The 27,856-nt window shown below is 42.8% G+C and overlaps 2 protein-coding genes across 7 annotated transcripts in view; one reads left to right on the top strand and one right to left on the bottom strand.

Moving 5' to 3' along the window:
• The window catches only part of LOC106605956 (synapse differentiation-inducing gene protein 1), a 42,666-nt gene extending 37,001 nt beyond the window's left edge, over positions 1-5,665 (bottom strand). The window contains exons 1-2 of one of the 4 annotated variants that reach the window (XM_014201980.3): positions 3,221-3,594; positions 117-151 (exon numbers count right to left, since the gene is read on the bottom strand). The gene's annotated coding sequence lies outside the window, so the exon portion shown is untranslated. Of the gene's footprint in view, positions 1-116; positions 3,595-5,538 lie in introns of those variants that run through there. The other 3 variants (XM_045720246.2, XM_045720238.2, XM_082975354.1) reach the window with 3 other exon arrangements.
• Positions 5,666-9,494: 3,829 nt separating this feature from the next.
• Positions 9,495-27,856, top strand: part of LOC106605930 (cullin-9) — a 35,983-nt gene continuing 17,621 nt past the window's right edge. For all 3 annotated transcript variants that reach the window (XM_082975352.1, XM_082975351.1, XM_082975349.1), the window contains exons 1-16: positions 9,495-9,775; positions 10,736-11,398; positions 20,570-20,724; positions 20,860-21,453; positions 21,618-21,759; positions 21,951-22,141; positions 23,830-24,229; positions 24,450-24,642; positions 24,746-24,947; positions 25,148-25,341; positions 25,467-25,663; positions 25,895-26,132; positions 26,339-26,444; positions 26,565-26,792; positions 27,009-27,099; positions 27,369-27,540. In XM_082975352.1, the coding sequence (XP_082831478.1) occupies positions 10,741-11,398; positions 20,570-20,724; positions 20,860-21,453; positions 21,618-21,759; positions 21,951-22,141; positions 23,830-24,229; positions 24,450-24,642; positions 24,746-24,947; positions 25,148-25,341; positions 25,467-25,663; positions 25,895-26,132; positions 26,339-26,444; positions 26,565-26,792; positions 27,009-27,099; positions 27,369-27,540 (3,761 nt within the window). In that variant the 5' untranslated portion in view covers positions 9,495-9,775; positions 10,736-10,740. The remainder of the gene's footprint in view (positions 9,776-10,735; positions 11,399-20,569; positions 20,725-20,859; positions 21,454-21,617; positions 21,760-21,950; positions 22,142-23,829; positions 24,230-24,449; positions 24,643-24,745; positions 24,948-25,147; positions 25,342-25,466; positions 25,664-25,894; positions 26,133-26,338; positions 26,445-26,564; positions 26,793-27,008; positions 27,100-27,368; positions 27,541-27,856) is intronic.

Raw genomic sequence — 27,856 nt, 5'->3', positions numbered from 1 at the left:
ATCATTTACGAAGACAGTGTTATTTGGTTATGCGCTGGTGTCATCTTGGTGCAATCATTCATTGCTGTAACCTACATGTTCGTGATCTGACTGGCAAGGCATTCACACACACTTACCTTCCAAGGTGAAAGGGCGTTCTGCGGCGAATAGGCTGGATCCCGTGGGAAACATAAGTGGACAGAGGGTTTATCAATCCGTCAGGGCTCGTTCCCTTTCTCTGGTAATTCTCTACAAGCTATCCCATATACATCTAGCCAGAACTCCGAGTCTCCGCCTAATCTTCCCAAAAGTGTTAAACCCAAGCCTCAACAGTCCGATTTCCACCCTCCAAAAAGCAGAGCAAAAAACATCAGTCAATTACACTTTTCTTTTGTGTGCCTGCAATGGGGGTGTTGCAGTTGGCTTCTGCTCAGATTGGATGAATCCAGCGGGGAACATATGCAGCAGCACACAAGCAACACAAGCTACAGACATACCACAAGAAGAGCATCTTACTTGTGAAGCAAAGGCAGCTGCACTGTGCTTTGTATGTGAAAGTGTCGAATTGCAGCCTTTCAGACCTTACCTAGGCTATACAGTCTAGTGTTGGATGAAGGTCCCAAGCAAATGGGACAGTTTACCCCATGGTCCTAAAGATTGCGGGGTCTTTCAACTCGTTTTCATACTTTTTCATGCTGAAATACAGGTATTTTGAAGAGGATTACAATATCAATGAACCATCAATATCAATGAACCATGGTTTAGTAACCCATCTGCTACTATTATATTAGGTAAATCCTATACCTCATTTTATATTGACTCACAAATATGACAATGTAATGTTGTGATTGTTGAAGGAGGCATTATTGACCTCAGTTTCTTGCTTGCTGTTGCTTGTCATATCAAATAATCGGATGCTGCCCCCAGGTGTATCTGTGCTTGAACAACAAGAGGTGCTACTTTAAATCTTACTGAATTTCTTGTTGAACAGAAATTAAATTCAAAGAATGAATCATTTTTGCATATATTTGCATATAGTCTTTTGACATCTAAAAGACAATATATTTCAGCACTAGACAGCTCCAATTTACAGATAAAATAGATTATGAACTAAGCTAAGCAACAACAAAAAAATCATCATGAGTGATTATGAAATCGTGTAAACATCCTGATTGAAGTGTGACCAATCAGCTTGAAATATCAGCTTGCTTGATTTTGCTGATTTATTCTAATCAAATGCTTTCCTTCAAGATCTACATGCATGCATGAGCTAGTTGTAATGTATTAATGTTTTCCAAATGTTGTTGTGTTAGAACCTGAATTTAAAATGGATTGATTACATTTAGGTTTTTTTGTCACTGGCCTACACACAATACCCCATAATGTCAAAGTGGAATGATATTGTTATGGTGACGCTATATAAAAAATGTCTTAACAAGTCTCATAAGTTGCATGGACTCCCTCTGTGTGCAATAATAGTGTTTAACATGATTTTTTAATGACTACCTCATCTCTGTACCCCACACATACAATTATCTGTAAGGTCCCTCAGTCGAGCAGTGAATTTCAAACACAGATTTAACCATAAAGACCAAGGAGTTTTTCCCAATGCCCCACAAAGAAGGGCATCTGTTGGTAGATATATCATTTGAGCATGGTGAAGTTATAAATTACACTTTGGATGGTGTATGAATACACCCAGTCACTAAAAAGATACAGGCGTCCTTCCTAACTCAGTTGCCGGAGAGGAAGGAAACTGCTCAGGGATTTCACCATGAGGCCAATGGTGAGTTTAAAATAGTTACAGAGTGTAATGACTGTGATAGGAGAAAACTGAGGATGGATCAAAAACATTGTAATTACTCCACAATACTAAACTTATTGACAAAGTGAAAAGAAGGAAGTATGTACAGAATACAAATATTCCAAAACATGCATCCTGTTTGCAACAAGGCACTAAAGTAATACTGCAAAAAATGTGGCAAAGCAATTACCTTTTTGTCCTGAATACAAAGTGTTTTGTTGTATTGGATTTGCCCAAACATATTACTGAGTACCACTCTCCATATTTTAAAGCATAGTGGTGGCTGCATCATGTTGGGTATGCTTGTCATCGGTAAGGACTGGGGAGGATAAAAAATAAATGGAATGGAGCTAAGCACAGGTAAAATCCTGGAGGAAAATCTGGTTCGGTCTGCTTTCCACCAGACACTGGGAAATGAATTCACCTTTCAGCAGGACAATAACCTAAAACACAAGGCCAAATCTACACTGAAGTTGCTTACCAAGAAGAAGGTGAATGTTCCTGAGTGGCCGAGTTACAATTTTGCCTTAAATCTACTTTAAAATCTATGGCAAGACCTGAAAATTGTTGTCTACCAATGATCAACAACCAATTTGACAGAGCTTGAAGAATTTTGAAAAGAATAATGGGCAAATGTTGCACAATCCAGGTGTGGAAAGCTCTTAGAGACTTACCCTGAGACTCACAGCTGTAATCGCTGCCAATGGTGCTTCTACAACGTATTGACACAGGGGTGTGAATACTTACGTAAATTCGATATTTCTATATTTCATTTTCAATAAATTAGCAAACTTTCTAAAAACATGTTTTCACTTTGCCATTATGTAGTATTTTGGGTAGATGGGTGAGAAAACAAATATATTTAATACATTTTGAATTCAGGCTGTAACACAACAAAATGTGGTATAAGTCAAGGGGTGTGAATACTTTCTGAAGGCACTGTACAGTACATGCATAGGTCACCACCTACTACATGTACTTCTTACCATTGAGCTATGCCCTAACCCAAATCACCTTTAGAGTATGTCTGGATTATTCTCCATATTCTGACATAACAAAAAGTTCTTAGTGCCACCAGAAATTGATCATCAGTCTTATTTGTACTAAATAACAATTGTTATTGTTGCTAGTGAATTTATTGTAGAGGTTGTGTACACCCATAAAGGGCAGCAAGCGCTAGGGAAGCTATGTACGTCACCATTAAATGATTAACTAACACCACTAACACCATGAACTGGGATGCATCAAGCTGCAGATTGTGTGCATTGAAGGCATGTGTGTGTGTCTCAGATGTGTTTATATTTTTGTGAACAATTGTTTTTATTGGGTCACATCAGAGGATGGTTGCCAAGATGTCGCTGACGTGCTCAGAACGTTTCTAGTATTATTACCTACAGCCGAAAATAACTTTGGGATATTAGATCGGTGTTCACTCACCAGAAATTCAACTAGAAATTCGACTTCCCTGGCCTGGATCCTTTGTTTGAACTTCCAGAGGCTGCCCCATTCATCCCGGGTGCTAAACCAAAACGTTGACAAAGGAGAAGAGGGAGGAGAAGTGGAGTTCTAGTCATACTCAGGCGGCGAACAAACCATCCACCACTTCCGAGTATATTACTTACTAACATTCAGTCCCTGGGCAATAAGTAGACAAGGTCAAGGCGAGGATCTCCTTCCAGAGAGACATAAAGGACTGTAACAAACTCTGTGTTACGGAATCATGGCTCTCTCCGTGAAACTCTCTGTGAAACACAGAGGTGGAGGGGTGTTTGTAATGATTAACAACTCATGATGTGATTGTGGAAACGTACAGGGAGTCCTTGTTCTCCTGATCTGGAATACCTCACCATCAAATGCTGACCGCATTACCACTGGCGTGTATATCCCCCCCAAGCCGACAGCACAATGGCTCTCAAGGAACTACACTGCACTTTGTGCAAACTGGAAACCGCATATCCTGAAGCAGCATTTATTGTAGCTGGGGAATTCCATTTCAAAAAAACTCTCCTGAAACGCTCCTGAAATTCTATCAACACATCTCCTGTTCTACACACAGAGAGAACACGCTTGAAACAATACCTTCCAGGACAGACTACATGGCCCGCCCTCCCTTTGCAAATCAGCAAAACTGAAATCGTGAACTACCGCATTTAACCATGGCAAGGTGACTGGGAACATGGACGTGTACAAAAAGACCAGCTATGACCTCCGTAAGGCAATCAAAGAAGCAAAACGACAGTACAGGAACCAAATGGAGTCGCAATTCAACGGCTCAGACACGAGACGCATGTGGCGGGGCTCCAGACAATCACAGATTATAAAGCCAGCCACGTCGGACACACAGACACCTCGCTCCCAGACAGGCTAAACACGTTCTTTGCCTGCTTTGAGGAAAACAACACAGAGCCGTTGACCTGGGCCCCCAGCACTCATGAGGACTGCGTGCTCCTGATCTTCGAGGCCGACTTGAGTAAGACATTTAAGTGTGTTAAACCTCACAAGGCTGCCGGCCCAGATGGCATCCCAAGTCGGGTCCTCAGAGCATGTGCAGACCAGCTGGCTAGAGTGTTTACAAACAAATTCAATCTCTCCCTATCCATTGTCCCCACTTGCTTCAAAATGTCCACCATTGTTCATGTACCCAAGAAAGCGCACATAACTGAACTAAATGACTATCACTGTGTAGCACTCACTTCTGTCATCATTAAGTGCTTTGAGAGGCTAGTTAAGGCTCATTTCACTTACAATTTACCCGACACCCTAGACCAGCTTTGTTACGTTATAGCCTTATTCTAAAATTGATTAAATATATTTTTCCCTTATCAATCTACACACAATACCCCATAATGACAAAGCAAAAACAGGTTTAGACATTTTTGCCAATGCATCAAAAATAAAAAACAGAAATACCTTATTTACATAAGTATTCAAACTTTTTCCTCAGTATTTTGTTGAAGCACCTTTGGCATGACTATTCTAGTCATGGCTCATCCTATTTAACTACTGCTATACATACCTTTTCTATTCACATACTGTCCATACACACCATTCACATACATATATACTGCATTAGTTTCCAGACTCTAGTCCAGAAGTTAATTTCCTGCAATTCTATTCATTTTGCTGTTTGTACTGCGTATTTCAATTCTGTATTCTCAACAGCTCATTCTAATTTTTCTACTACTGTACATTGCATTTTAGTTACAGTTTCTTGCGAAAGTATTCACCCCTTGGCATTTTTCCTATTTTGTTAATTTATTTTGGGGGGGTTTCTATCATTTGATTTACACAACATGCCTAACACTTTGAAGATGCTAAATATTTTTTCTTGTGAAACAAACAAGAAATAAGACAAAAAAACTGAAAACTTGAGCGTGCATAACTATTTACCCCCCAAAGTCAATACTTTGTAGAGCCACCTTTTGCAGCAATTACAGCTGCAAGTCTCTTATCTTGGTACATCTAGCCATTGGGATTTTTTCCCATTCTTCAAGGGAAAACTGCTCCAGCTCCTTCAAGTTGGATGGGTTCTGCTGGTGTACAGCAATCTTTAAGTCATACCACAGCTTTTTTTCAAGACACCCTTCTGTAAAGCCCAGCTCTGTGGAGTGTACAGCTCCTATGGACAGATACTCCAATCTCCGCTGTGGAGCTTTGCAGCTCCTTCAATGGTGCTCAGTGGGATGCTCAATGTTTCAGATATTTTTTTTATAACCCAACCCTGATCTGTACTCCTCAACAACTTTGTCCCTGACCTGTTTGGAGAGCTCCTTGGTCTTCATGGTGCCGCTTACTTGGTGGTGCCCCTTGCTTTGTGGTGTTGCAAACTCTAGGGCCTTTCAGAACAGGCGTATATATACACTGGAATCATGTGACAGATCATGTGACACTTAGAGTTCACACAGGTGGACTTTATTTAACAAATTATGTGACTTCTGAAGGTAATTGGTTGCACCAGATCTTATTTAGGGGCTTCATAGAAAGGGGGTGAATACATATGCACACATCACTTTTCTGTTTTTTATTTTTTCAAAATTTTTGAAACATGTTATTTTGAAACATGTCACCCTGAGTGACATCAGCGGAGTCAGAGGTATGGCCATTGAGGCAAATGTAGTTTGTCTGGGCAGTTACCATATGGTGTGTTGCACTGGTTTTCCTATTTCAGACAGTCAAACCTATATTGATCAGGCCACACCCACCAAACGGGAGCAAGCGTAAATGCTGTTGAAGAACGGTGCACACCGTTTTGGGGAAACATGTTTTGTACAAACCGTGACGCATCGTAGCAAAAGATGAAGCCAACTGATGCCGCATTCACGTCATGTCGGGAACTCGTAAATACGTCCTTCCCACTGGAAAAAATACATGTGAACGTCCCTTCAACTCGTAATTACGACTAGGAAACTCAGGTATGCTATCTAGATCCGATGTTTCCCACATGCTGTACTCTGATGTCATGCAACACTGAAAATGGCAACAAACTTGACCGCGATTTCGGATGTCAATGGTGAGAATGGTTCTTGAGTTCCTTCCTTGCTCCGAACACGTGAACGCTCCAAGTCGTTCCTCCGATCACTCCGACATGAAGTGAATGCAGAAGGAACACACCCCTGAAACTGGGTTAAGTGGGCGGGGCTACATAAAGTGAAAGTTACCAGGAAGTGACTGCCCCTCAACCCTGTAGCTTTTGAATTTTGACTTTGTGTTTGGTCTTCAATGGGGGAAAATGTAGTGCAATGGTCTTCAAGCGCAAAAACATCATAAAAGGCATCTGGCAGAAGTAAATTAATTCACAAATACACACTCGCGGACAGTTTATTAGGTACACCCATCTAGTACTGGGTCAGACCCCCCCCTTTGCCTCCAGAGCAGACTGAATTCGTCAGGTGCATGGATTCTACAAGGTGTCGGAAACGTTTCACAGACGATGTTGGTCCATGCTAAAGCGATGGCATTACGCAGTTGCTGCAGATTGGACGGCGATAACAAACAAACAGAGAGTAGCAGCAGCGTACAAAAGGGGAGGGGGGGGTCAAAGTAAATTGTCCAGTGGCGATTTTATTAATTGTTCAGCAGTCTTATGGCTTGGGGGTAGAAGCTGTTGAGGAGCCTTTTGGTCCTAGACTTGGCGCTCCGGTACCGCTTGCCGTGCGGTAGCAGAGAAAACAGTCTATGACTTGGGTGACTGGAGTCTCTGACAATTTTATGGGCTTTCCTCTGACACCGCCTATTATATATGTCCTGGATGGCAGGAAGCTTGACCCCAGTGATGTACTGGGCCGTTCGCACTACCCTCTGTAGCGCCTTACGGTCAGATGCCGAGCAGTTGCTATACCAGGCGGTGATGCAACCTGTCAGGATGCTCTCGATTGTGCAGCTGTAGACGCAACAGGACTGGGATTCGATGGACCAGGCAATGTTTTTCCACTCCTCAATTGTCCAGTGTTGGTGATTGCGTGCCCACTGGAGCTGCTTCTTCTTGTTTTTAGCTGATTGGAGTGGAACCCGGTGTGTACGTCTGCTGCAATAGCCTATCCGTGACAAGGATCGACGAGTTGTGCTTTCTGAGAAGTCGTTCTGCACACCACTATTGTACTGCTCTGTTATTTGTCTGTTTGTGGCCCACCTGTTAGCTTGCACAATTCTTAACATTCTCTTTCGACCTCTCTCATCAATCAGCTGTTTTAGCCCACAGGACTGCAGCTGCCTGGATGTTTTTTGTTTGTCGCGCCATTGTCCCAGGAGGGCGGCCGTTTTGGAGATACTGTATCCGGTGCGCCTGGCACCGACGATCATGCCACGCTCAAAGTTGCTTAGGCGGATTGTTATGGCTGAATTAACAGCAGAAAAAAAAAAATATTTTGCCCATTCTAACTTTCGATTTAACAGTAACTGAATGCCTCAATGCCTTTCTGCCTGCTTTATAAAGCAAGCCACGGCCACATAACTCACTGTCTGTAGGAGCGATCCCTTTTCGGGAATGGGTTGGTGTACATAATAAACTGGCCGGTGAGTGTATTGTTATGTATCTTAAATGACAGTACTGTCACGAATTTTATGATATAATCGTGAATTCTATTTCAAAACATTAGGGGATGGTGGCAATACACCTTCTGCGATGGGTCCGCCATAACACCCACAGAGAAGAATAATAAAACATTAGGGGTGAGAGATTATACGGACAAGTCTGGTGCCCAAAATGTATGATTTATGCGCAGCGAGATGGATGCCGCTTTCAAGACAACTTGGAACTCGCGTAGAGTTTCCCCACTGGGAAAATATCAGAATCGACACAGCAATAGAATCGGTTTAGTCAGTTGTCTAATAAGCCCTCCCCAGCTAGCTAGTTTATGCTTGTGGCTAGAAACTTCAACCAGAATTTCAAACTTTGGGACTTAAAAAAAAGAAATGTAGATGTAATGCCGTAGATTTACATTTTCGGTGAAAATCAATACAATAAATATGCTTTAGCTGTCACCATGGCCTGATATTGCCTACACTATTCTAGATTATTCCTTCTCCTTAATGCAGGATAACAAGTATTCGGCAAGCGGGACACACTGCATGCTGTTGTGTTACTATGGAACGCCGTTTGGGCCATACTATGGACATGTAAATTGGATGCAACCCGGATATAGACAGTCCATGAATCGGAGTATGATAATCTGATTACGATGAAAACAACGGTCGGACATCTTGGACGCAGTCTCAAATTCTTTGTCAGTAAATTGGAAACTGCAGTTTCCGACATGACGGGAACAATGTAATATTCTATGAAAGAAACTGCCTGTTCCGCTTTACTTTCGTAGCATTCCACCTAATGTGGGGGAGGCTATACGGACACGCCTCGTGCCCAAATTCGCAGCTGAAAGTTGATTTGAGACAAATGGATTTGGTTTAGTCAGTTGTTCTGACGAGCACTTCCCAGCTCGCTAGTGTATGCTGGCTAGCTGACAACAGCAGCATTGCGCTAGTTAAAAATGGTAAAAGAAAGTGATGTTTATTTCAATTGAGAGTAGGATAACAGCCTACACGATATAGCACGAGCAGCGACGAATTCATAATGTAAACAAAAACATGACAGACATTGGATGAAATTAAAACGTTTTTTTCGGTTGCAGTGACTTAGACCGCTGCGCAACTCGGGAGGCTGGCTATATCAATATTGCGCATAAATTCGTTTCCACCACCAGTTCTCGCATAATAAATGTTACTGACACACAACGATTCCACCATGTTGAAAGAACAAATGATCTGTTGGAATTTATACAATTGTACGGAAAATAGGCTACATGTCATGATTAAAAAAAAAGAAGAAGGTATGACTACTATCATAAAAACTGGATGGAATGGAAACGCGATTAGTGACTGTAAAAAGAACTGCAGAAGAGTTTTGAAATCTTCCACACCCCATTTGAATCAGCTTTTGTTTTGTTAGAGAAAAACATGCTACTTATTGTTTTATCTATAAAACGTTTTGCACAATTAATTTACTTAGTTTTGATCACTTTACACTTATTTAGCGATAGACCCCTGTAACTGTAATTTGCCTAATGAAGCGCGAGTGATGGAGAAGGACCATATCGTTTCAAGCAAGTGCATTTCCAACCACGTTCACTCTCCTCGATTAACTTCGACCTATTTTCAAAAGAGGCGAGAGATGATGCAGGAGGTTAGAAAATCGAATTGATAAAAGGCCGATGACCAGAACCCTGGTCCCTTGTTTACTAAGCGGAAGACTTGGATTCCGACCAATAGCAAGTTATATGGCCTATACAAAAAACATACGTTAATTTGACTCGTAGGTACCGAGTTTTCGACATGACGTGAACGTGGTGAAATTCCTACCTGTCACGTGCGCACCCCGTATCAAACGCTGGCTAAAAACTAGTTCCAGGCTGGGAAACGACATTTTACAACGGAGAAGAACACTCCATCGACAGAGGAGCGGGAAAACAGTGAAAAAGGGGAAACCCGGTAACACTGGAGGTAAGAGGTATCCCTTGTTATTATAGTGTTATTAGGCCGCACTATTCCAACTATCCGTAACCCGCTAGCTAGCTACTGAGCGATGCTGCCAAGCTAGCTAGTTGAGGCAGGCTTGCCTTGTCAAAACGGGCCCCTGCTGATAATGAGGCAGTCTGTAGGTAAACTGGTGTGTTGGAGTTAATCAGCGACATTGGCAGCCACACCTGTTCGCCGTAAATATGAGAAATATGAGGATAACGTTAGTGTTTAAAAAGTAGAGCTGACTAACCTCCCAGCTGATGCAATCAGATGTTTCAAGTTCAAAGTTAGCTAACGTTACCAAGCTAACGTTAGTTAGCGTTTTCTAGCTAACTGCAGCAAGCCAGCGTTTACCGTGTATGCAATGCGCTAACGACCGTCGTTAGCATTTGCAACTGCTAGCGAACTAGCTACCTAACTGTTACTCAATCTCTTATGCAAATGTTTTAAACGATGTTCGTAACTAGCTAACGTTATTTAGTTAACTTAGTTGGTTTAACTAACAAAATACTTTACTGTCTACATGTTACTCGATATTATTGTTCAACACCACTAGCTGAGCTGGCTAGTTTAACCTGTTAGCTGGCTTTTTAGTGTGGCGTCATTTCGCTAATTATCTTTGCCTTGAAAAATGGATGTTCAAATAACAAAGTGAAAATGAAAGTTTTCAGAAATGTATAGTTGTCCTTTTCACCAATGGATTTAACATGTCTATCCTTCCCAAGAAGGGTAAATCTTAAATGCAGCTAAGCCTTCAACAACTAAGCCTTCATTGGCTGAGTACAGTATTTGCCCATCCAGTATCTCACTCTGATTTGCATAGTCTTAGTTGCTGACTCAAAATTACTTTACAGGTGCAAAACTAACGTACAGCTGACGTTTTTTTATATGCAGATATCAAAATATATTGATATTAACCATTCCTTTATATTTTCCTTACAGCAATCATGGTAGGTGAACGCCGCAATGGGAACCTACTTGTCCAGCTGGGCACGAAGCTGCAGGCCTATCCAGAGGAGTTGATCCGGCAGCGGCGGACTCACGATGGCCAGACAGAGTACTTGATTCGCTGGTGCCTGCTGGCCATAGACGACGGTAGTGGCTCAGGTGGAGGGAGCAATGAGGCAGGAGGAGGTGGAGGAAGCAGTTCAGGGGTGGGTGGCTCCAGCGGCTCAACCTCAGGCGAGAGCAAGACCGAGAACATACTGATGTGGATGTCAACGGAGGATGTCTACGCCAACTGCCCCACGCTACTGGGCAAGCGCAAGGCAGACACCCAGCGGCCCCTCCAGGAGGAGGAGAGGCCCAGTGGAGAGTTCCCTGCTGATGTCACCTTTGACGAGGTGGAGCTTTCAGACATGAAGGACGATGTCAAGAACTTGGTCACGAGGGCCCGCAAGCAGATGGCCAAGAAGAGCGACTTTGCCATCAGCATCACACACACCATCCACGTGCTTAGTGCCTACGCCAGCATCGGCTCACTGGTGGGCGTCTTCAAGGAGACGGGTGCCCTGGACCTGCTCATGGAGCTGCTCTGCAACAAAGAGCGACAAACCCGCCGAAGTGCTGGGAAGATGCTCCGGGCTCTGGCCTCTCATGATGCAGGTATGGGGTTTTGATAGTTTCATTCTTAGACTGTCCCAGTGTCAGCCATGTAGGAAATGAGAGTAGAGAGGCTGTGGTAAGTGGATTTAACCTCTCTGGGCTAGGTGGCACCAAATCGTCCCACCTACGTAATAGCCAGTTGAATCCTGTGGCGCGATTTTCAAATACCTTAGAAATGCTATTACTTCAATTTCTCAAACATATGTCTATTTTACAGCTATTTAAAGACAAGACTCTCGTTAATCTAACCACACTGTCCGATTTCAAAAAGGCTTTACAACGAAAACAAAACATTAGATTATGTCAGCAGAGTACCCAGCCAGAAATAATCAGACACCCATTTTTCAAGCTAGCATATAATGTCACATAAACCCAAACCACAGCTAAATGTAGCACTAACCTTTGATGATCTTCATCAGATGACAACCCTAGGACATTATGTTATACAATACATGCATGTTTTGTTCAATCAAGTTCATATTTATATCAAAAACCAGCTTTTTACATTAGCATGTGACGTTCAGAACTAGCATACCCCCCGCAAACCTCCGGTGAATTTACTAAATTACTCACGATAAACGTTCACAAAAAGCATAACAATTATTTTAAGAATTATAGATACAGAACTCCTCTATGCACTCTATGTCCGATTTTTAAAATAGCTTTTTGGTGAAAGCACATTTTGCAATATTCTAAGTACATAGCCCAGCCATCACGGGCTAGCTATTTAGACACCCAGCAAGTTTAGCCTTCACCAAAATCAGATTTACTATTACAAAAGTTTGATTACCTTTGATGTTCTTCGTCAGAATGCACTCCCAGGACTTCTACTTCAATAACAAATGTTGGTTTGGTCCCAAATAATCCATCGTTATATCCAAATAGCGGCTTTTTGTTCGTGCGTTCCAGACACTATCCGAAATGGTAAATCAGGGTTACGAGCATGGCGCATTTCGTGACCAAAAAATTCTAAATATTCCATTACCGTACTTCGAAGCATGTCAACCGCTGTTTAAAATCAATTTTTATGCAATTTCTCGTAAAAAAGCGATAATATTCCGACCGGGAATCTGCGTTTCGGTAAATAGAGGGAAAAAAAGAAAGACGGGGGCGACCAGTGCACGCGCCTAAGCCCACTGTCCCTTGATCGGCCACTTGACAAAGGCGATAATGTGTTTCAGCCTGGGGCTGGAATGACGACATTCAGCTTTTTCCCGGGCTCTGAGAGCCTATGGGAGCCGTGGGAAGTGTCACGTTACCGCAGAGATCCTTTGTTTTGGAAAGAGATGTCAAAGAAAGCCAATAAATGGTCAGACAGGCCACTTCCTGTAAAGGAATCTCTCAGGTTTTTGCCTGCCATATGAGTTCTGTTATACTCAGACACCATTCAAACAGTTTTAGAAACTTTAGGGTGTTTTCTATCCATATCTAATAAGTATATGCATATTCTAGTTACTGGGTAGGAGTAGTAACCAGATTAAATCGGGTACGTTTTTTTATCCGGCCGTGTAACTACTGCCCCCTAGCCCTAAGAGGTTAACCTGCCTTTTATGTTTCCTTCTTTTTTGTTGTTGGTTTAATTTAGTTGGTGTGAGCGTGTGTATGTGTGTTTTCTTCAGGAACGCTTGGTCGCCAGTCATTAGAGATATCATGGCCAAGCATTGTTTTACCAAAAAATACCTTGCTTTTTCATTCTAAGCTAATTTACATGTGTGGCTGCTAGCCAAACAGCGTTTCACTTCTGCTGTCATCTGATGAAAACGATTTTCTGACGAATGTGTTACACAGGAGTTGCATGCCCCGCATTACTCTATTGAAGCCAAAAAACACTGTCATTCAATATGAAATGCCGGTGAAATGGTTTAAAACAGATTTTGATGGTCTGCTTTTTGAAAATCCGTGTTTCTCAAAGCTGTGACCCCTGGTATTTGTGGAATGGAGACTGATTAGTTGCCTTAACTTCTGAGAATACAAACACTTGCATCTTTCATAGAGGGGGGGCACTTATAGTAGGACTGTCCCCTTCAAAAAATATGATAGGTTTTTTGTTGTTGACCGATGGTCAATGTTATAACCTATTTCTCCATATAGACACCTTATGTTTTAATAAAATCAACTATATGTAGGCTACTGAGCTTGTCTGATGCGTTTAAGCACTATGATTAAAAATGAAGACACAAATTACTTGAGGGAGCCTGAGATCAATATTGCCTAACCAGAAGAAAAAACCTGTTCCTATTTTTTTAAATTTATTTATTTGTAATAATGACAATTACAACAATACTGAATGAACACTTATTTTAACTTAATATAATACATCAATAAAATCAATTCAGCCTCAAATAAATAATGAAACATGTTCAATTTGGTTTAAATAATGCAAAAACACAGTTTTGGAGAAGAAAGTAAAAGTGCAATATGTGCCATGTAAGAAAGCTCATGTTTAAGTTCCTTGCTCAGAACATGAGAACATATGAAAGCTGGTGGTTCTTTTTAACATGAGTCTTCAATATTCCCAGGTAAGAAGTTTTAGGTTGTAGTTATTATAGGACTATTTCTCTCTCTACGATTTGTATTTCATATACCTTTGACTATTGGATGTTCTTATAGGCACTTTAGTATTGCCAGTGTAACAGTATAGCTTCCGTCCCTCTCCTCGCTCCTACCTGGGCTTGAACCAGGAACACATCGACAACAGCCACCCTCGAAGCAGCGTTACCCATGCAGAGCAAGGGAAACAACTACTCCAAGTCTCAGAGCGAGTGATGTTTGAAACGCTATTAGCGCGCACCCGGCTAACTAGCTAGCCATTTCATATCGGTTATACCAGCCTCATCTTGGGAGTTGATAGGCTTGAAGTCATAAACAGCTCAATGCATTGCGAAGGGCTTCTGGCAAAACGCATGAAAGTGCTATTTTTAATGAATGCTTACGAGCCTGCTGCTGCCTACCATCGCTCAGTCAGACTGCTCTATCAAACCATAGACTTAATTATAACATAATAACACACAGAAACACGAGCCTTAGGTCATTAATATGGTCAAATCCGGAAACTATCACCTTTATTCTTTCAGTGAAATACGGAACCGTTTTGCGCTTTTGTTAAATCATCCCCCGTTTGGCGAAGTCGGCTGTCTTTGTTAGGAAGAAATTGTCTTCACAGTTCGCAACGAGCCAGGCGGCCCAAACTGCTGCATATACCCTGACTCTGTTGCAGAGGTGACACATTTTCCCTAGTTAAAAGAAATTCATGTTAGCAGGCAATATTAACTAAAGATGCAGGTTTAAAAATATATACTTGTGTACTGATTTTTAAGAAAGACATTGATGTTTCTGGTTAGGTACAAGTTGGAACAACAACAGACCTTTTTCGCGAATGCGCACCGCATCGATTTTATGCAACGCAGGACAGGCTAGATAAACTAGTAATATCGTCAACCATGTGTAGTTAACTAGTGATTATGATTGATTGTTTTTATAAGATAAGTTTAATGCTTGTTAGCAACTTACCTTGGCTTCTTACTGCATTCGCGTAACAGGCAGGCTCCTCGTGGAGTGCAATGTAAAGCAGGTGGTTAGAGCGTTGGACTAGTTAACCGTAAGGTTGCATCCCCAAGCTGACAAGGTAAAAATCTGTCGCTCTGCCCCTGAACAAGGCAGTTAACCCACCGTTCCTAGGCCGTCATTGAAAATAAGAATGTGTTCTTAACTGACTTGCCTAGTTAAATATTTATATGAAAATATTATTTTTTAAATTGGCAAATCGGTGGCCAAAAATACCGATTTGATATGAAAACTTGAAATCGGCCCTAATTAATCTGCCATTCCGATTAATCGGTCGACCTCTACCCCCCACCCTCCCTCAGCCTGCTGCTGCTGGCCTTCTGCCATTTAGTCTCCTGAAGTTGCCGGTAATAGGCTACTCCAGCGGTCAACAACCTTTTCCATTTGGAGTGCCAATTTATTTGACCATTTCTACTGATCTGATTTTCATACGCACAATTTTATGGAACTGTTTCATTTGTAATAGTCTTCATATCTCAATCAATGTCATGTGGTCAATCAAAATGTTACAATTCGAAAAGTAAATATTGCTAATATGTAAGAATGGCATACATACAGCCAACAAATCAAAACATTGCATTCGGTAGGTAAAAAATATCCTGGTTTTAAAAGTAAATATTCTATAAATCACATTGGCTATGCATGGCCTGTTTGCAAGGAACTTAACATTGTATTAACTTGGTCCAGCCCAAAGCATGTGCTTGCAACATTGTATAAAATATTTTGGGCCCTCAGTTTCCCACAGCTGTAGGCTACTTGCGCAGGGGATAATAAGTAATCGGGTAGGCCTATTTTATGCCTTTTCCACCGGCTCAGAGCATGACATTTTTTCCCCCTTTCAATGCTGAGTGGTTGTTGAAAGGAAGAGGGATGGAAATATTTTTTTTAAATAGGCTACGTTGAGGAATTATTGTCGTTATCGTAAAAATAATCGGCCCATTTTTATGGGCCTACATTTGTGGTGCAGGCCAGTTAACCTAGGGCTACTTCTATGCTTAATCAGGTGCTTTCAGTAACTTTTTATCTGGTTTAAGTTATGTAGAAAAGAGAATGGACATATATTTTTTTTTTTACCCCTTTTCTCCCCAATTTCGTAGTATCCAATTGGTAGTTAGTCTTGTCCCATCGCTGCAACTCCCGTACGGACTTGGGAGAGGCGACGGTCGAGAGCTGTGCGTCCTCCGAAACAACCCAGCCAAGCCGCACTGCTTTTTGACACAATGCCCACTTAACCCGGAAGCCAGCCGCACCAATGTCTCGGGGGAAACACCATACACCTGGCAACCGTGTCAGCGTGCACTGCGCCCGGCCCGCCACAGGAGTCGCTAGTGCACAATGGGACAACATCCCTGCCGGCCAAACCTTACCCTATCCCGGACAACTAATTTAGCAGTATTGCCTTCATGTTTGATCAAAATAACATAGCATTAGCCATGGCGAAATGCCTGTAATTGCAGTATATTAGCTTTAAAACTGCAACATTTTATCTCGGCTCATGTCAAAATGGGTAGAATTGCAGGAAATGTGCTTTCAAACTGGAAAAAATTCTCCCAGCTTGTTGGTGAAATGTGGATTTGCAGGAAATTGCTCTACACCGCCAAGATGTAAATGCAAATCATTTTTGACATGCGTTTTTCTGGATTTTTTGTTGTTATTCTGTCACTCACTGTTCAAATAAACCTACCATTAAAATTATAGACTGATCATTTCTTTGTCAGTGGGCAAACGTACAAAATCAGCAGGAGATCAAATACTTTTACCCTCACTGTATATTCATTGGCTATGTCATGGCTAATTTGTAAATGATGATAAATGTTGATACATTATTGCTCAAACACTTAATCTGCAATAATGACCAGATAATTATTGGATGATGGTGATTTCAGAACCAAAGTGTGGGGGCCAAAAAAACTGACTACATTGTGGTTTTTCCACAGGAGGCGCATGTAGCTTGATGTTTTTGTCGGCCAATCGTCAGTGGCACTACCCTCTGACTCTGTCATGGCAAGCAAGTTAGGATATCAATGGAAGATTGAATTTAAATTATGCCGTTAAATGAGAAGGATATGGTTCAATGACCAAGAGCCAGCAGGTAGGCTGCTACTTACAACTTTGAATGAAGTTATTGTGTAGGACGGGGGAAAGTGCAGCCTATGTAGCTTTGATTAGCTGGCTTAACTAGCTTCTCTTCTTGGTTTGATGCAGTAAAAACGAGTGCTATGTAATCAGATTGGATGATAAATAACCTAGCAGCTTAAAGTTAGTAACTAGTACAAGTGGGCTTCTTTGCTTCCCTCTCTTCCTCCTTGTGCTACTCAGTCACACACACAGCACGGCTCCTCCCCCGCCTGCTGCCAGCTCAGTTTCCCTGTCCCTTCGTTTGTGTGTTTTAAAAGCTTCAGTTAATAACATAGCAAAAACAATGTATTTTCTGCTGCTTCCCTCAGGAAAGCTTGTTGGACATGAGAAGACATCTAATCTTAGATATGTATTGGATTGAGATTCATATCCCTAATAATAGATCATTTGGTCTGTGTGATATTAATAAAGGTTCAAAGATATTCTTCTGTAAACATCATTGACCTAAGTAATGGTATTTCTGAATGACTCCTAGCTTTATTTTCTGAAGAGGGGCTTGAATTCTGGGTTTAGCAATGCAGTTGTTCCACTGGTTAATCTTACCTTTGGCTGATGGCTTTAGTTTGCGTAGCATTTTCTATTTGACCTACAATGCTTCCGGTTTGATTTTAAAGATGTGAGTCTTTGGGTAATGGTTAGCTTAACTATGGCCTTTTGTACTTGCCCTTTAGTCATGACATGAATACTCTGTAACTGTAACTTGGAATTCTGTGCAACTAGTCCGGATGTGAACCCGGACCAGTTACAGCTGTTTGTTATTCATTTGAATATACTCTGAATTGTTGACATTGGCAAAGTCTGTAGCAGTTGACAGCCATGACACTTTGTCATTGCATCACTGAATTGTCACTGACCATCTGTACAATGCAAAACACTGAAAGATTAGTCGTACTGGTAAAGCCTTGTATCAGCTCCCACCAAGCATTTCTTTAGTGTTTTTTTGCCTTCCAACTGACCCTTTTTGGCAATTTGATGTAGCCTTATTACAGAGAATTCCTCAGTTGTAGAGCTGTTGAGGTTTTTCTCACATGCGTCATCAATGACTGTTGAAAAAAGGAAGGGCCTACTCATCTTCCCTTTATAAAGAGGCCACGTCAGCCACCTTGGCTGATTGGACTGTTTGTTTTAAGGTTTCTTAGCAACTATGTTTGCTGGAGGAAATGGATAACATTTTCATGTTTTTTTTAACATGCTTTATGAAAACAGTCAACATTCATTGAATTGGGTTGTTGATTGTTATGGCGGGTTACTTTTTCTTTTATTAAGCCACTCACAATTGTGCTTACAAAAAAAAAACTCGGTCTGCTCTACTGTCTTGTATGGAATAGTACAGTTATAGTGTTGTATTGCGCCTCGGTTTCTGTACTGTTTGAATTCCCACTCCTTGGGCCATGACGGTTCAACCTTGTGGACTCTTAAATGACTCCCTTATCAGGAAGGGCTGAGACCTTTTGACATGGGGCTAAGTAGAGGTCGACCGATAATGATTTTAACGCCGATACCGATTTATTGGAGGACTAAAAAAAAGCCGAAGCCGATTTTATTATTTAAAAAAAAGTTATTTATTTATTGGTAATAATGACAATTACAACAATATTGAATGAACACTTTTTTATTTGAACTTAATACATAAATAAAACCAATTTAATGCAAAAACACAGTGCAATATGTGCCATGTTTAAACGCTAACGTTTAAGTTCCTTGCTCAGAACATGAACGGATGAATGCTGGTGGTTCCTTTTACATGAGTCTTCAACATTCCCGGTTAAGATGTTTTAGGTTGTAGTTATTATAGGACTATTTCTCTCTATACCATTTGTATTTCATATACCTTTGACTATTGTATGTTCTTATAGGCACTATAGTACTGCCAGCCTATTCTCGGGAGTTGATAGGCTTGAAGTCATAAACAGCGCTGTGCCTCAAGCATTGCGAAGAGCTGCTGGCAAATGCAGGAAAGTGCTGTTTGAATGAATGCTTACGAGCCTGCTGCTGCCTGCCACCGCTCAGTCAGACTGCTCTATCAAATCATAGACTTAATTATAATAAACACACAGAAATACGAGCCTTTAGGTCATTAATATGCTCAAATCCAGAAACTATAATTTCGAAAACTGATTAGGCTTCCAAGATAGGTGACGTTGTCGACATACTCGAGCTTCTCTCCATCGATGGTAATTGGCGGTGTATTAATGTACATGTCTTCTGTATGTTCATATGGAGACCAGTCTGTTAAGCATACATGCTGAGTCTGACTACTCCTGGAGTTGGATGATATAGAGGCCAGATCATCAGCAGAGTTGAGGTCTTCTAGATGGAAGAGGGTCCGCTGGATTCCTCGATCATGGTCAGATGTTTGACACATTACCCAGTCGACGGGAACAAGAAAGAGGATGCAGCCTTGTCTAACACCAGACTTAAGTTGAAGTGACTCCAGTAAGAGAACTATCAAGGATGATGCTACATTCAAAGTTGAAATGAGGTTGACTATCTTGGGTGGTACTTCGTAGCCTCCAAGGATTCTCCATAACCTCTCATGGTGAACACTATCCAATGCCTTCTTGAAATGAAGTTGATCTAGAGGGGTGTGTTTGACACGTTCGCTGAGGTTTCCTTTCTTTGGCAGTTTGACGATTAGTCCTTTTCTCTAGTCTTGTGATATGATATTATGCTCCCAGATCTTGCCAACAAGATCAGTCAGCTCCTTGGTAGTGGTGTTGACGCCAGCTTTAAGTAGCCGTTGTCTCCGGTAGCTTACTTTTATTACACTATTTTCAACTCTGCATAGATGAACCTAACCTAGCAAATTACAGTTTTATTTGAGTGACAACCTAATATCACTCAAGCCATTTCAGCATTTGAATGCTGAATGTGCCACACAGGTGTCAGATATCAGGAACAGGCCACCTACCTTGCATTGCTCAGTGCGCAGTGCTGGGCACACTGCTCAGTTTGACTACGTTACTGATGCTGCCTGGGCTTGGTCGGCATAACTAGATTAATGACTGTCAACATTTACATGCAGTTTAACACTGAAGGAGAGGATGCATCAGTTGTCACAAGATGAGCGCTATTTTCGCAAGGTAGAATGTAATATGAGAAACATTTTAGTGAACTGGCAATTCGTAACATATATTAATCCATTTTCTGACCAATGTATTCTACACTTGGACCGGTTTGGGTTCCGCGGACCAATGCACTTGTATCTTAAACATATTGGTAACTGGGACTGAAGCAGTGAATCATTACATCCCTTTTTTAGAGCATGTCTTGGAGTTCAAATTGAGTGCAACCAAACAGGGTTGTTAATCAGGTGGGTGTGTGTGCATATGCAACTCTCCTGGGACAGTGGTAACCACCTCATTAGATACTAGGTGTCATGACAGACCAACAAGCAGTGACAATTCAGAGGGTAAGTGCAAAATATAGTGTCCACATAAAATAATGGTGCTCCTGTCTTTCCCCCAGGGAGCCGTGCCTATGTGCTCCTGTCCCTCAGCCAGCAGGATGGTATTGAACAGCACATGGACTTTGACAATCGCTACACCCTCCTGGAGCTGTTTGCAGAGACCACTTCCTCTGAGGAGCATGGCATCTCTTTTGAGGGGATCCACCTCCCTCAGGTAGCTACCAAATCGTATTCCATGTCTCTGTACTGTACTCTTACTTACCACTGGGTTCCTACATGTACCTCTATATCAAACCAGTGAATTACCGGTCGCTGAGATGTAATGTGACGTTTCCCCTGTGTGCTCCAGATCCCAGGGAAGCTGCTGTTCTCCCTGGTGAAACGCTACCTGTGTGTGACATCCCTGATGGACAAGCTCAACACGGCAGGGGTGGAGTCGAGCTCTGAGCGGCAAGACGCAGCAGGCTCCTCAGGGACAGGCCACCAGCTGGAGAACCTGCGTGTCCAACGAGAGTTTGAGTTCACCATGGCCATGGCTAACCTCATCTCTGAGCTGGTGCGCGTCATGGGCTGGGACCGCAACCGGCAGCCGCCACAGTCAGCTGGCCTGGCCCAGGGCAGCGCCTGCGGGGAGGACCAGGAGGACGAGCCGCCCCGCCGTGTGGTGCGTTCGATCTTCCAGCCCCGCTTCTCTGCCTCTGCTTCTGCCTCTCCTGCCGCTGCCGCCGCCTCTAACATAGCAGCCGCCACACCACCCAAGAAGAAGACCGGCAACGGCTTCAAGACGCGCACAGACTTCGCCAGCCGCTCGGCTTACGTGGAATATGTGCAGGAAAACCTGAAGAGCGGCATGCTGGTCCGTATGTTGGAGGATTATGAGGAGGTCAGCGCTGGTGATGAGGGGGATTTCCGCTACAGTAATGACGGGTCGCCACCGGTACAGGTAAAAAATCACACCTTGTATCGGCCTAGACTGTATCGCACAGGCTCCTGCGATTTGAGTTAGGGTTGAGTGACGACGGCTTTGGGAAAAACATTAACGCTGTTAGGTCAGATTTGCTGTAAAGTGATTGACTTATTGCTATCTGCTTGTTTTTCTGGGCACAGGTGTACTGGACCTCCCTGTCTCGAACCTACTGGGTGCACTGGCACATGGTTGAGATCCTGGGCACTGGCACCAGTGGACAGGGTGAGAAAGACGCCCAGGAGAAGGCCTCCTCCCTCACTGAAACCATCAAGCTCACGACTGGTAAGAGAATCCCCTGCAACCACAGACTCACTCATGTAAGTGACTTTTAACAGTAACGCGGCTCCGATGCGCCAAAGAACACAAACTTTGAGCCGTAATGCACACGCAGGTTATTCTGTAAATTCAACAAATTGCCATATTGTTTTTATTAGAAACTGTTGTCTAATATTGTTGTCTTCCCTTGTATGCAGTGAGTCAGACATTGTTCTCCAAGCCTCCTGGTGGGCTGTACTCGTTGCCTTACCTGGCTGAGGGGCTGCAGTCTGACGGCGCCACTCTGAGCAGGGCCGAGTGGTGGGAAGTGCTCTTTTTCATCAAGAAGCTGGAACCAAAGCAACAGCAGGAGATCAACAACATCCTGCGTCAGAGCCTCGATGAACAGGCAAGTGCCCATCACTGGGGCTGTGGCGGTCATGAAATGTTGTCAGCCGGTTATTGTCATGCAAGCCTTTTGGATCATCTACATTTTTAAAATAAGTATAATAAATCAATTGAATTTACACCATCACAATAAATTCATTATTTATTTTAGGTCTAAAGAAACATGATGTGAAAAAAATGTATTTCAGAAGAACAGAATATGATTTGCCCTACTGTATGTTATCTGACTATGCACCATGCTGTAGGCTTGTTCATTTACCAGACAAGATGTGCTTAAGTCCCGTGCCATTATTTTATAATAATAGGAACATATTTGATCTTAGCTGAATAAAATAGAATGGATATTTTTCACTTTCTGGAGCGAGAGTGCCCCCCATATGAAGTGGCTATGTTGAGCGTAAGGGATCATTTGAAACATGTACTATATGCTAGATTTAGAGTTATTTGGCAACTTTAGTTGTGAGTGATACAAACCTTAAAATGCCTTAGAAATCACAAGATATGAGCTGCATGATGCAACCTATAGGCTATTGATGATTTTGAGAAAGTCCCCCAAAAAAAACTTGCACTCTGTTCCTTGCCTCAGGCTGCACATGTTCTCTCAAGTGATCATGTTTTCACCCATCAGACTGTTCTCAATTTAATCTGGTCTTTACTTGAATGGCCCATTTTTATTAAATGGGCAAGACACAAAAGGTGTGTCATCCGGATGCCCTGGAGTAGCGAATGGAAGCCACTTCCCCGCGGGTATGTTTTTCACTCATGTTGAGTAGGCTACTCCGGTAATTTTGCTGTCAACAGGTGATATTCTGCCCAAACGTTGTATGCCATGGCGCTCCAACCCTATTCAAATCAAATTTTATTGGTCACATACACATATTTCGCAGATGTTATTGCGGGTGTTTGTTCCTGCAGCTACCCAGTGTTTAATTTTAGGAAACCAAGGGAAATCTGTTCAGGGAACATTGATAGTTAAATGTTTTCACAACAAAACATATCTCATTAAACTGACAGCCCCTCTCTGCGCGCTGGAGAAAGGAATGAAGGAGAGGGGGGAGGAGATGGAAACTCATAGTGGTGAGATATTCTGTTGCTAAAGGTAATGTGTCAGTCTATTATGGAAATATAAAAATATATTCACTATAAAATACATTCACTAAGTGTAGGCTAAATCTGAATTTGTTTAATTTAGGCTAGACCAAAGATGTCTTTCTGCCAGGTGTAATATGCTGTTGGCTATGTATTGTGTAACAGCACAATCATTATTTGAATTCAGTTAATTTTTTTCTCGGGCTTGGGCTCATAAAGGCTAATGCATAAGCTCCAATATGCATATAGTGGTGATTTGAATTAATCCTCACCTTAGAAAGTGCTGTCCATTTCGTTGTTAGGCTTTGAAACAACATTCACAACGACCATGTTTTCCTCTCAGTTTCAACCTATTGTTGAACTCCTTTCTTCAAATTGAGCAATCACAGTGAGGTGAGTTTTAAAAGCACATACTGTGTTAAGTGTTTTGATGTGATTTGTTTTTTTGATTGGAGTGATGTTCGAGGGAAAATGGAGCCCCCCCTGCCACCCAATCCCTCTTTAATTCTCTCACTCTTCCTGTTCTTTTCATGACGCTCAGCCCCATGGAAGTTGAGAGTAGATTTCATGTTTTTGCCTTGCTTCTCTCTAATCTGTCAGATGTCAGACGTAGACGAGGCCACTCTTATCCAGCTGTTGGTGCCAGGCGAGGTGGCCCGGAAGCTTCTCCACTACCTAAAGCAGACCCTGCAAAACTCATGTCTGTGGGACCTGCTCTGCTCCCATGCCTTCTCTAAACACTACCTGCGGCGCGGTGGGGGAGGCCTGGAAGACGACGAGCTGCTGCCCGATGGCTCCCTCGGATCCTCTGGCCTGGGTGGAGGACGGAGCAACTCCTCATCTGATGCCACCGCCGCCGCCTCTTCCTCCTCTGCCATGGGCTCATTGTCCAAGAAGCCCAAGAAGGAGAGTCCTACGGACTATTGCTCCGACACGGAGTCTGAATTGCCCATGGAAGATGAGTCTAACTACCCAGAAGACCTGAAGGAAAAGATGAAAGGTGTGGCAGTCTGTGTTTGAGCTTTGTTTGTTTTGGTTATTGGCAAACTGCCTCTAGCTGTAGGCAACACCTTTTTCCAGAGAAAGACAAGTGAAACCATAAACATGCCCAAGAATACATGGGTGTTTTTATTACCTGACACTATTGCACTCTAGCCTGATTTTAAATAATGACAGCCATTCTTGCTCCAACATGCTTTGCCTTGTGTTTTCCCCACCAGTGTTTAACAACCCCAAGGTGCAGGGCAAGAAGACAGCCCTGGAGAAGCTGGGGGAGGTGGTTGACATCATGAAGAAGAGTGGCTCAGATCCAGTCCAGCAGCTGGCTGGGATCAAGTTCATCATCCAGGTCCTAGAGGATGAGGGGCCTCAGGAGAGAAGCACCCTTAGGACGGACGCTGTCCAGACCATACGGTAAGACTGCTGCCTGCACACTTCTATTCTCTTAGGGTCACGTTTGAACTCTAACATTTTGTGTCCTCCAACTTGATCTTTGACCCCCCCCCCCACCCCCCAGGGATAAAGTCCTGAAGTTTTTGGTCGAAATACTGAGTGGGCAGCCCAAGGAGAACGTGGTCAGCACCTTGCGTCTCACCCGCGCCCTCATGGTCAAGTACGAGTGGAGGGTCTCCTTCGCCACTGAAGGTGGCGTCAAAGCTATCCTCTCCTGTATGCAGGAATACCCCACTGTCCCACAGGTCCAGCAAGTCGCTCTGGCTGTGAGTTCTCAATCACTTTGTTTTCTTTTTTTACTCCCGTTTTGTTATCTAGCTAGTTTTGTAATGAAAGAGCACATGTTTTCTTATAGTTTTAGGGGATGACAAGTCATGACAACACTGCAGCTGTGAAGGAGTAGTTATCTATCATGTTTCTGTCCACACTTAGTGTGTGTGTTGGTTTCTCTCCCTCCTCCCTCTAGACTCTGATGGTTATCACAGGTGCCAGTAAGCATGACCTGGGCAGTATGAGCAGCTGTTATCTTCCTCTCTCCGAGTCTGGCACACCCATGATGCTCGGGGTCTTTGCCAGTATTGGCTCTGCCACCGCCGAGGGCTCCAAGGGACTGCTGGCTGCAATCCCCGCTGGCATTGAACTGATGCTCAACACACCTAGGTATGTCTTTTACACCCCGACTGGCTCTCAAAGGGGATGGTAACATGCCCAACTCCACTGTTTCCTATGATGACGCTGCTATGTCACAGTGGCGGCTAAGGGATATCTGTTCTCTCTCCTACCAGGTGTATGTTGTCAGTGAGGAACGGTCTGTTGGTGATCATCATGCTGATCTCCAGTAGTAAGAGCCTGGCGGAACAGCTGGTGGCCTGTGACGTCAGCGCTGTGCTCAAGAAGTGCCTCTCAGCCTCGCGGCCAGTGAACATGCTGGCCATAATTGCCCTCAACCACATTTCCATGGTCCACAAGCTGGAGAAGAAAGGTACGATTTCACTGCTCGTCTGAACACACTTCTTCCGGTTATGTGTAGGGGTTCCTAGCTAGCTAGTTGCACATATGCTTTTTCTGCCATGCCTCTTGCGTTCCTATAATAGAGCCTTCTTCCCACAATAAATGATGAAGAATATTTTATTTTCCTCTTCTTGTGGGCTTATGTCCTAATGGGGACAAAGAAGATTAAATAAATAAATTCTGTTCTGGATATTTTTTCCAGAGTCAAAGGATGAGTTGGACTTCAAGGACACAGAGCTGAAGATGCTGGTGGTGAGCCTGAAGGAGATGACGGCAACCAAGGAGGTGATCCTGACACTGGAGCAGCTGCTGTGCGACGACGCCTCCCAGCTAGAGGAGGAGCGCAACCAGGTGACCCGCAGCCGAGAGACCTACCAGGACCTGGTGCGCCTCATGGACCAGCACCGAGCTGACCGGGCCGCGCAGCTCTCCATCCTCAGGTGAGACGGAGGGGCTTGTTGTGCTGCCTACCGACAGGGTTTAGTTGTTGGAATGTCATGTCAGTGCCTAGATCATGTCATCAGTGTACTGTGTAATGAACCTCCAAGGGGCGTGTTATGTATGTATGCAATGCATGTATTTTATTTTCAATGGTGCCCTGAGGACAACTAATTTAACACAAACATTTGTATATTCTCTCCTGTAGAATATTGAACAAGTTCTTGGACAATTACCTGGAGGATCTGCTTCCATGGCATGAGAGCATAGAACCATGCTTGTCTTCTATGACCGCATTCATCAATGACCGTGAGGTAGGAAAGATCTTCCATGATTATAAACCCAAAGGCGTGTAGTTATAATCCTCTACGTTTCTATTTTAGGTACGTATTCAATTAATGGTTATGTAATTGACACAAGGTTGTTTCGTCTAGGTTGTCCAGCTGCTCATCCGCTTCCTGTATCGCCTGGCCTCTGTGAACAAAGACTATGCCGTGGTGATGTGTCGTCTGGGCACGAAGGACGCCCTGGTCAAGGCGCTAGACAAGCACAGTATCAACCTGCTGTTGGTCACAGAGCTGCGGGACTTGATCACAGACTGTGAGAAGTACGCCAGTCTCTACAAGAAAATGACCACCAGCGTTCTGGCTGGTTGCATACAGGTTTAATACAAATTCTACTATCTTACCTATTCAGTCAGTTACAAGACTAGGTTTTTATATTGTAAAATTCCTCATACATTTTCTTTTTTTTTTTAACTTGTGGGTCTTTGAAATGTTCCTTCAATAGTGGGTGCCACATTTGGCTTGCAAGTGTCATGCTACTCTGTTGCTAATAGCTCATTTGTAATCTGTGCTGTCCTTTCTAACGAAATACAGATGGTTTTGGGCCAAATAGAGGAGCATCGGCGAAGCCACCAACCAATTAACATCCCCTTCTTCGACATCTTTCTGCGCAATCTGTGCCAAGGTGTGTGTGTTTTAAAAAAAATATATATATATATCTATCACTTTTAGCTGACTCAAAGCACAACTGAATACCAGCCTTGCATAGAAATGGTGCTAAAATAAATCATGTCATTACTTTTGTGTTCTTTTTTTCATAAAATCAAGAAATGAGTGTACTGGTAGATTTTTATTTACTTTAACCAAACATCCCTTGAAGTTTTTATTTAGCTTCTGAAAGTTAATGTACAACTTGTCTTAAAATGTCATACTTTGTCTGTGACCATTTAACAGGATCTAGTGTGGAACTCAAGGAGGACAAGTGCTGGGAGAAAGTGGAGGTTTCCTCTAATCACCATCGAGCCAACAAGCTCACTGACAAGAACCCCAAAACGTACTGGGAGTCCAATGGCTGCACAGGTTCCCATTTTATCAACATCTACATGCACAAGGGGGTGGTGATTAGGTACGTCCACACATCACTTTGGCCATACAGAGGGTTTAGAATGTTGACATGTTTAATCTTGATATATGCAAATTGCACTTAAAAAAAAAAAGTAAGACAATTGAACCACACCTGTGTTGCTCACTTTTACCATGCCTGTATACCGAAACGTTTGTTATTGCCTTGTTCATGTGTCTGGATTATTATGCTAGACTGCATGCTTTCTTAAACAACTGCTGTGGTTACGTCAATGACATTGATATTTGTACTTTTTTATTTTTTACAGTAAGTTCCCAATAGTTACAGTAAGTAAATGTTCTCCTTTTCTTGTTAAACT

Source organism: Salmo salar, chromosome 01 (genome assembly GCF_965601325.2).
Source record: "Salmo salar chromosome 01, fSalSal1, whole genome shotgun sequence".
NCBI classification, from domain to species: Eukaryota; Metazoa; Chordata; class Actinopteri; order Salmoniformes; family Salmonidae; genus Salmo; species Salmo salar.
This window is presented reverse-complemented; position numbering and strand designations above follow the sequence as displayed.